General features: G+C 33.2%; 1 protein-coding gene across 1 annotated transcript; it reads right to left on the bottom strand.

The window, feature by feature from the left end:
* Positions 341 to 1,568, bottom strand: LOC109129459. Its single transcript, XM_019237712.1, has 3 exons — positions 1,553 to 1,568; positions 978 to 1,379; positions 341 to 875 (listed from the first exon to the last, which is right to left on the bottom strand). The coding sequence occupies exons 1-3, from the start codon at positions 1,566 to 1,568 to the stop codon at positions 409 to 411; spliced, it is 885 nt and encodes a 294-aa protein (XP_019093257.1). The 3' UTR covers positions 341 to 408.

The following is a 10,456-nucleotide window of genomic DNA, read 5'->3' as shown; positions in this document are numbered from 1 at the left end:
ATTCCATTTGTGAATTACAGGTAAGTGCACATCAACCAAGCTCTTAATGCTAATAGTCAGACCTTTTCTCTTCATCAATTTGCTCCAAAACCCACCATCATCTTTCCAATTCTCTAAATCACAACTAGAATCGGCAGTGCATTTGAGCCCAGTCACAGCATGAAACTCTTGCATTGAAAATCTGAGTGGCTTCCCTCCAAACACAAACCATATCTCTCTTTTTTTCTCTGTAACCCAATTGCCTAGACATCATGATGTGTATCAAACGCCCTGAACNGTTGGATTTATATAACACGTAAAGCTTAAAAACAAAAGCTAAATAAAATTTTCAGCAATAAAAAACATGACGTGAGTGACATACTACCGTCGCAATAATAATCCTAGCAAAATCTTAAATTTAACTAAGGGCTACAATATGAGGCAATATAGATGGAGGCTCATACTTTCCCATTCGCTCAATGAACACAGGATCAGATGCTGCTTCCCACAAATCAACTGCAATCTTCGTACGAGCTTCTTTAATGTTGCAAATGTACTTTCTAGTTGGATGATATCATCATATGATACTTTGGCTGCGCCTTTCCAGTTAGAACATCGAGGAGCTTCTCTAAATTCTGTGATAATCTTTTCTCCCAACAACTTTCCAATGTCTGGAATTGCCTCCATCACCCATATTTGAAATGCATATGAGAAACCATCTAATGCATAGCTATTGATCTTCTTCAAATCTTCTCTTTTTTCTATGATAGACTTAGCAAGACTTTTAAAAGCTTTAAGACCCCAAGGATAAGTCCTCACCTTATCAAGATCCATTACCATCTGGATGTATTTGAGTGGAATATACTTTTTCTCATCCTTAGCCATAACCAACCCAGCTATCACAAGAAGATACACCAATCGGATCTTATCTACCTCATTCCATTTGTGAATTACAGGTAAGTGCACATCAACCAAGCTCTTAATGCTAATAGTCGGACCTTTTCTCTTCATCAATTTGCTCCAAAACCCACCATCATCTTTCCAATTCTCTAAATCACAACTAGAATCGGCAGTGCATTTGAGCCCAGTCACAGCATGAAACTCTTGCATTGAAAATCTGAGTGGCTTCCCTCCAAACACAAACCATATCTCTCTTTTTTTCTTTGTAACCAATTGCCTAGACATCATGCTGTGTATCAAACGCCCTGAATACCCTAAACCATTCTCGTAGATTGCAAAGACATGTGAAAAGACTGGATCATTCTTCACTTTCTCATACTCTTTAGGTAATGCTTGTTTGACTTTGCCCAAGATAGAAATTCGATAGGAATTGTTAATCTTCTTCACTTGTTGCTCAAATCCATCTCTAAATAGGCGTTTAGGAAATTCTGTTTCCACAGCTACAGAAAAAAAAATTAAGAAAAATGAAATTCATTAGTATGAATCCAAATCCCTATCCTAACACATGATGAACATGATCGATTAGCTATACTAACTATAAACTATTTTTAAGTTTACAATCAATGAAGTCTTAACATATAGAAACTATATTGACATCAACCAAAAGCAAAACTTGGAGGCCGATACATTATCAAATTTGGGGAAGAAAAAACACAAATTTCAATCGATACATTATCAAATTTGGGGAAAAAAAATTGTCCCACAACAATCAATCACATATAGAAACTATATTGACATCACCCAAAAGCAAAACATGTGTTGCCGATACATTATCAAATTTGGGGAAAAAATCAAATTTGGGGGAAAAAACACAACCACAACAATCCAAACAAACAATTGCATGCATCGATTGAGAGAGTCGTCGATCGGAGTCGTCGATCCTCGCCGGTGGGAGAAGCTACCGGAGTCGTCGATTCTCGCCGGTGGGTTACAAAAGGGTGTCGATATCTCCTGAGAAAGAGAGAGTAATGTCGAGATTTTTTATTTTTGGTAGGCGAGTAATGTCGAGATTTTGTAAAAAAAATGAGAAAATGGATTAAAAAAAAGAAGTATTTTTTTTATTAAATTTAGGAAGTATACAAAAAAGAAGAAATACAGAAAAAGGAAATTTTGGTTTTTTCTACAATTAAGGGTTTAATTGAGTTATTAAGGGTATAATTGAGTTTTTCTGTATTTTAAAACCTACTCTACCAAACTTCAAAAAAAAAAGCATAATAGGACAAATTGAAGAAAAAATGTCCTTTTAAATCAATTTCCCCATATTTTTTTACTCATTTATAATAATTACAAATCCATAACAACAAATTTATATATAATGATAATTAGATGTGATGGTGATTAAATTTACAAATTTAATCAATAGTCAATAAATTGTCCCCAATACATAACCGATAACTCCACAATTTCCATTTATATTTTTTCTTTTGTCATAACTCTAAACTCCACTATTTGCTTTTAATTTTCTCTTTTGTAACTCCAAAAATATTCATAAGTTTTTAAAAAAACGTAACTCCTTATATGGATAGTCAACCACCTATCTTTAGTGTGATTCCATTTATGGATAGTAAAAAAAAACGTAACTCCTTCTACATTCCCAAAATTCAACAATAAATTAGAATTAACTCTCATACTTTTTTTTTATTATAACTCCTATCATTTTCATTATATAAATACTCATTCTTTCATTCTCTTATTTTCTCATTTTCTCATTCTCTTCCACTCTATCTTAAATATTGTATTTTTTTGTGCTTTTTGTTGTTGTATGTGTTAGAAAACCAAATTAAATATCATTGTAAAAGTTTAATTCTAAATTTCAATTTTAGAGGCTATATGATATGTATCTTATATTGTTTTTGATTTTTTGAAGATCCATATATGTTGTCTGTTTTAGTTCCATCATCTTATAAGTAATCATTCTTTCATCCTCTTCTACTATATTCATGTATCTTAAATATTTTAATATATTGTGTTATATATGGGTTGAAAAGTAATGAAAATATTATTTTAGGAATTTAATTCTAAATTTATTTTAGAATGTATGATATATATACCTAACATAATTTTCAATTTTTATTGGTTTCTATCACCTTATTATACTTACTTCTTCATACTTATGAATGAAGAAAGTATGATATAACACATGTAAAATAAAAAAATTGATGGTTATAAAAATAAAAAAATTAGATGTTAAAATATCAGTTCCAATCAGTGCACAACAAGATAACTAAGTTGAAAAGATCTATTATTTATTTTTGATGTTTGAATATTTTCTAACATTTTCATGCGTGTTTTATTTTCTTTGTTTTTTAATTATGCAATATTTAATGAAATAGTTTATTGTAATATATTTGTCAGCTATTTTTTCTTATCTCGAATAAATTTTTGTAATTCATTTTAATATATTAATTATATAAAGATCGTTATAATGTTTTTCAAAAACAAAAAGAAACTGGTTAAAAGAATTTGGTTCTTAAGATTACATAATAAAATCATATGTTTCATGAAAGTTAAATTTAGTTAGAGTATAGAATTATAATGAAACATAGCACTAGCTCATACTTAAATGAAGTGAAATGTACAAAAAAGAATTAAAACAAAAATCTTATTAAATCATAGAAATATGAAACCATTAGTATGAAATCTAGCACTATAATTTAAATTGATGAGTAAATGTCCTTTTAAAAAAGGATATAAGTTATCCTTGGGAGGTTTAAAAAAAAATCTTTAGATTGAAGTTCATATAATTTTCTAAAAAGAACAAATTTAGCTACAAAATAATATGAATGAACTATTATTTGTGAGTTTGTATCAACAAAATACTTTGTAAAAGTAATATATAGCATATATTTATTAATGTATGCCTACATAAATAAAATAATTAAGTCAAAACTACTAAAATATGAGCAAATGCAAGATATTAAATCTTAAAAGTCTTTTAAATTATTTCTAATCATATTTATATTAAAAAAAACAATTTCCACAGCGTAGCGCGGTTTTTTATCTAGTTCTTTACAAAACTAAGGTTAGTTTTATAAACGACTTTTCTTTTAATAATAGAGATGTTAAATTAACTTGAAATTACGTATTCATCTCACTTGTTTAGTTTTAAAATATAGCAAAACTGATAATTATTTTATTTGTGTAAAACATGCTCAGATTAGTCTGGGACCTTGCGGTCAAGTGGTAAAGCGAAGGGCTTAGGCCTTAGAGCATTATTACTGGGAGTTTCTCTCACAGTTACTCTTGTGATTGGGGCTCAAAAACAAAATAAAAAATATATTATTCGGTCCAGTAAGAAGAGAAACGTTGCTGCAGGAAGGAGCTTGAGCAACCCCATTAGCAACGCGACGTGGCGTGTTTTTATTCGTTGATGCGTAAATATAAAAGCAAATTTTTTTTTCCATTTTCTTCTTTTGCGATCCCTCTCTCTTTTCTCTCTCGATCCCTCTCGATCCACTCTCTCTCTTCTCTCTCGATTCATCTGAAAACCGGAAAAATCAATCGATTCACCTCGAATCCTTTGATTTTTCCGGCGTAAACTCGAGGTTAGTTGATTTTTCCGGCGTAATCCTTTGATTTTTCCTGTGGATAAACCCTAATCGGAGGATGATAGATAACTGTGGGTAAGCGTATATCGGTTTTGGTATCACAGTGGTCAGTGGGGATGTAAATTTGTCTCAGCATTTCTGGTTTAGTTCGATTTAATGGAGGAGGAGGATTACGTCTCCATCGCCGCTAACAAGGTTCGTTTTCCGGCTTTGATTATGTTTCTGTTCTGATTTTATCCATTTTTGTTCAGCCGTCTGATGGAACCGGCAACGTACTTGGTGGAATAACAAATAACCAATATCAAATAAACCGTAATAATTCCAAAACCATAGACTAAAGATCCAATCAACATAAACCAGAAAACCAACAATCCTAAACAACATTCTAGGACTCAACTCTAGCAATCTAACAAAAGCCAGACAACAACCAAGCCAAACCCTAGAACATCCTCCTCTTCATCGCCTTGATTCCACGATCACACTTTGCCTTTACCTGCACCACAAACAAAAATTAAGATGCGTGAGTATTTGATAAATACTCAGTGAGGCAATCCTCCCATCTACTAGGCTATACACACAAGCAACAATGATCCAATATTCCAAACAACCAACAAACAAAACACACAAACCAGGAAAACGAACATCATCTCGCTGGAAGGGAGGTGTAGACCGACACCAGCCAAGTGTCGACCGACACTGGCATTGGTGTCGACCGACACTGGCATTGGTGTCGACCGACACTACCCCACAGTATCGATCGATGCGATCTTGCTGGTGTCGAACTCCACCTGCAACTGCAATCCGCTCAAAGCCGAGAGTCGGATCTCGCTTCTCAACCTCTTCCAAATCGTCCAATACTCAAAACCCATGCCGGAATCATCCTTAGGAACCTGTAGCAACCAATCCCCAGCAAGAAAACACATAAAACAACAACAAACAAGCAAGAACAAAGAAATCAATGGCTTAGATTAGCCATGGTCATGCACTCACCTCTTTGCAGGAAGTTTTTGACCAACAATGAACGAATCCACACTCCCAGCAAGCTTCCCACACGTTCCTAGCCTTGAATCCTCACTCCCACAGCAAGATCTCACCCACAAAGCCTTAAAATCTCACAATCTCCCTCTAGAACCTCAAGAACAGTTTTCTCTCTTTTGTTTTCTCTCAAAGCGGCGTGAGACAACAAAAACACGACCCTAGGTCGTTTTCTCCTTTTTAAACCTTGGTCCAATGGTTTCCTTAAACCAACCGGTCCAAATCGATAATTAAATCAATCCGGTCAAACCATAAATAATTGGTGTCGACCGACACCACCATGGGTGTCGATCGACACCCACCCCAAAACGCAGAGCTTTGGTTCGCGGGCGTTACAACAATCCACCGTCTCTAACTCCTCCACTGAAGCAGAGTATAGAGCTCTCTCTACTGTTGCTCGTGAACTCACCTGGATCTCATCTCTGCTTCGGGATATTGGCGTCCCGCAACATCATACAAACAAGGTCTTCTGTGACAATCTGTCTGCTGTTTATCTCTCTGCCAATCCAGCTCTTCACAATCGCACCAAACACTTCGACAAAGACTTCCACTACATACGCGAGCGGGTGGCACTTGGTCTCATTGAGACACATCACATTCAAGCTCATCTTCAACTTGCCGATGTATTCACCAAACCTCTACCTCGGCCATCCTTCACTGATCTTCGATGCAAACTTGGTGTGTCTGTTTCTCCGCAACCTTCCACGCAAAGTTTGGGGGAGGGTGTAAAAGATATCACAATGGTCCTCAACACAACCTCAACAAATGCCCAAATCCAGTCAAGCCCACATGTTCAAACACAACAAAAGACGACAATGACTCACCCTGTCGTATTCACGCCTGCAAGCAAGAAGACCGTTAGTACGAAGGTGACAACGACGTCCTCAAATAAGAACAACTGCTCAAATAAGAACAAATATGCACCTCTGCAAAGCATAGAGGATGACTCACCCTAAACAGCTGTATATTCTAGATTGTTCTCAAGTAGTATATATAAGAAAGTGTAAACACTCAAAAGATAATTATTAAGAAATACAAGTTTGTTTAACAAATTCACCTTTGTTCTGTCTGTTCTTTCAATTGTTTGCATTCTTCAATGTAGGCAATGCTTTTCTTTTACCCGGAGTAACAATGGCTACTATTCTTATGCTTGGAGCTCTTCATGCTAGACGTCTCTATGAAGATAAGAAGGTAATTTAAGGACTCAACTTGTTCGGTAGATATTGGCAAGGTTCAAATATGAGTTGCTACCTACCCACCACTGCAAATTAAGCTCTTTTTTTTAGCTCAAACTACTGCAATTGTGTCCTGGATTCTATTATATATTTGAGAAGAGTGTAGTTTGGTGATGTATGTGAGAATGGTTTTGTTGGCTTTGGGACTGTAGAACGGAGAAAGGGATCTTTGATGCTATATTAAAACGGAGAAAATAATTGATCTTTTTCCACAGAAATTGTCATTTCTTAGTTATGATAACTTCTTCTTCTTGTATTCTTACTCGAATGTTGAAAATGTGGTTGGTTGCACAGCATCCATGGCTAAGAAAAGGTGGAGAAGCATCGGATAACTCAAAGAAGGCTTAGCCAAGTTGGAATAACTCACTGAAGCCGAAACCAGCAACGTCTTATATCTCCAGTTGATAATGAGACCTCATTGACATTGACGTGAAATTGATACAATGCTAACTCCGCATCTTGTAGTATCTCAAACCGGTTTTGAGCAAGAAGAACATTTTAACTCTGACATTGATACAGCATCTGCCCAGCTTCCTGTTATATATCCATCAGGAAGCTGGGCAGAACATCATAACTATTCCAAAGTTTGTAAAATATTCCAAAGTTTGTAAAATATGTTTAATATTCCAAAGCTTTATGTAATATAAAAAATTTAAATAATTATTTTGTCATTTTAGATTATTAAAGTTTGATAATTAATAAACACAAATTAAAAAATTATTATTTAAATGATTGACCAACTTTCATTGGATTCTCTAATGGAGGGATAATTTTGTTTAACTTCTCTTAGAGTTGCTTTAATTAATTTAATATTAATTTTATGATTAATTAATGTGTGAGTAACTTAGGAGGGTTACTCCACTAAAGATGGTCTTAGAGTACTAATTACATGCTTCGAATTCGATTTACCTTCTGCGCAAAACTCTTAACACATATATTGTTTCTATACACCCATAAAAATATAGGCCCTTACTTACATCCTATTTGTAACACATTGTTTCTATACATCTATGGGTTGATTAGTATGCATCCTTCCATAGGTCCTAGATCTACACTGAACTATCATTAAAAAAAAAAAAAAGAGGTCAGATTATCATCTCTTCAGTTCAATACAATAGAAGTTATATTCTACATCAAACTTATGAGTTATAATAACGAAAGATAATAAATTTTATTCAACCAATATTAAAAGAAATATAGAGTGTTCATTGATGATGTTAAATAAATTAGAAAAAAAAAGAACTGAAATGTTGTTTTTTTTTGGTAGAAAGAACTGAAATGTTGTTAGAAAACTGAAATTGTACAAAACTAGATAAATATAGATCTACAAAACTACAAAAATCCATTCTTCTCAGTAGAATTCATAGTAAACAAAAACAAAAAAATGGATATTTCAAAAATATATTTGACTATTTTCTTTTTAGGAATATTGACAATTTTGTTTTCAAACTACAGCATTTTGGCCAATCCAGGTAGTTGTTATTGTTAAATTATATTTGATCATTTGAAGAGCAATGGTTGAACTTTTTTGTCATAAAAACGTATTTTTATATTGCAGCAATCGAGCAAGAGCAAAATTGCATTGGGCCATGTGAGGCATCCTATGGTAATAGAAAATGTGACGATGAATGTACAACTAAACAATATGCATATTGACAATGTGATTATCAAATAAAAGGTGAAGACAACCCACAATGTTGTTGCTACACAACACAGAATAGGAACTCATACTCCTTTTAGTAATTGGCGATTTGATCTTTATATTTTTTTTTATAAAAGTTTTAAAGATGAATTTTATATTTGTTGTTGATCTTCAACTTTTTGATAATGAATGAAATAAGACTATTATTATTGTTGTTATTATAATACAAGCTTTTTTGTAATCTAATTATATTTGTCTCAACGTTCATAAGAACATTATGTTTTTCCTCTAATTATATTTTGAAAGATGAAATTTGTATTATTGTTGCTATGTAAATTTTGGTACACAACTAAAATTTTAATAAATTTACAATATCAAAAACATGTATACGAATGAGTTGACTTTAATCCTATGCATTTAGGATTAGCCAAAAAAATTAAGAAACCATAAATACTTTGTTATTTTTTTGATAATAGATATGATTTAATTTATCTAAAATATTATAACCAATAAAAATAACATATGAGACTATTAATGGTCATCACATCTATAACATCCCAACCCAAGTTAGGGTAGGTGTCGATTGACACCAAGAGGGTTTTGGTCGACACCATTGAATTGGTAGTTGTTTGGGTTTTTTTGAAATCGCTCGGTTTAGCTTGGTTTGGGTTTGGAAACCCAAAGTCTCGTTTTAAAAGGCACGAGCAGCCTATTTTTATTTGGGAGAGTGTGTTTGTCGCTTTTGGGAGATAAAGAGAAAGAGAGAGAGATTGTGAGTTTGATCCTAAGAGAAAAAGGAGCCTTAAGGAGGGTTAAGAGGAGTAGATGGATTTTTTTTTTGGTTGGGTTTTGGTAGATATGAGTTTCCAGGGTTTTTGGGTGAGTTTCGGACGATTTGGAGGAGATGGAAAACAGTTCTTCAAATTTCGGCTTCAAGCAGAACGTGTCTGCGGAGTCGGTGTCGGTCGACACCAAAGAGGAGTGTCGATTGGCAATGAGGGACTGTGTCGGTCGACACCAAGGGCCAGTGTCGGTCGACACCAACCTTTTCATCAGACGACTGATACTTGTTTTCCAGGTTTGTTTGTGTTTGTTTGTTATGTGTTTAGTTTCTCAGTTGCTTGTGTGTATAGCCCAATAGATTAGAGGATTGCCTTATTAAGTATTTATGTTAATACTTAGCAATCTCAATTGTTGTTTGTGGTGTGAAGGTTTGTGACGTGGAATCATGGCGATGAGGAGGAGGATGATCTAGGGTCTCGGTTGTGTGTTGTTGGTTATAAGTTGTTATGATGTTGGAATCTAGTTTAGTAGTATGTTAGGTTGATTGATAGAATGGTTAGGAATGTTTTTGTATGGATGATATGTTTATGGGACGCGTGTTTAATCTAGGAAATAGGTTTATGGAAGAAGACTGCATAAATTGTATAATTTTATCAATAAATAGATTAACTTTTTTACAAATAAGAATTCTTTGAATTATGCAAAAGAAAAATTAAGAAAATACAAAAGCTATATATTATGCAAAATACCCAAAAAAAAATATTATAATAAAGCTATAAAAAAACTTTCATTGTGTGTAAAATCATTGATCCAATCTTATAAGTTTATGGATTTCTTTGTAAAATAGTATATTTTCAAAACTTAATTAGATTTTTAGTATATTTACTATTTATAATTAGAGAAATATGAGGATTTTACCATTTGTGTAATAGAATAGATGTGAGATAAATAAGAAAGTCGGATAAAATCAAATTACAAAGGGATAATTACGCAAAAAAGCATGTGTACACAGTACTGGTTCCACATTTTTTAATGCCCGATGCAAATTCATAAGTTATGCACACTCATAAATAATACTATTGAAAAATACCAACTGTATGAATTTATTATCTATGAAACGATTAAACAAATGGCTAATGATAATTTGATTAATCAAGATTTTTTTTCCAGTATTTTAATCAAAGTCATGCCTTTAAGGTACATACAACAAAATATGGTGAAAAGAAAGCCCAACAAAATAATTTATAAGAAAAGCTTAGAATTTTTTTTTAAAT

Source organism: Camelina sativa, chromosome 16 (genome assembly GCF_000633955.1).
Source record: "Camelina sativa cultivar DH55 chromosome 16, Cs, whole genome shotgun sequence".
Classification (NCBI taxonomy): Eukaryota; Viridiplantae; Streptophyta; class Magnoliopsida; order Brassicales; family Brassicaceae; genus Camelina; species Camelina sativa.
This window is presented reverse-complemented; position numbering and strand designations above follow the sequence as displayed.

What these genes read in the sequence shown, in the direction of transcription:
- LOC109129459 (XM_019237712.1), bottom strand. An exon ending in CAAATTGATGAAGAGAAAAG is followed by an intron (nt 876 to 977) that starts GTCCGACTATTA and finishes TTCTTGTGATAG; the next exon opens with CTGGGTTGGTTATGGCTAAG.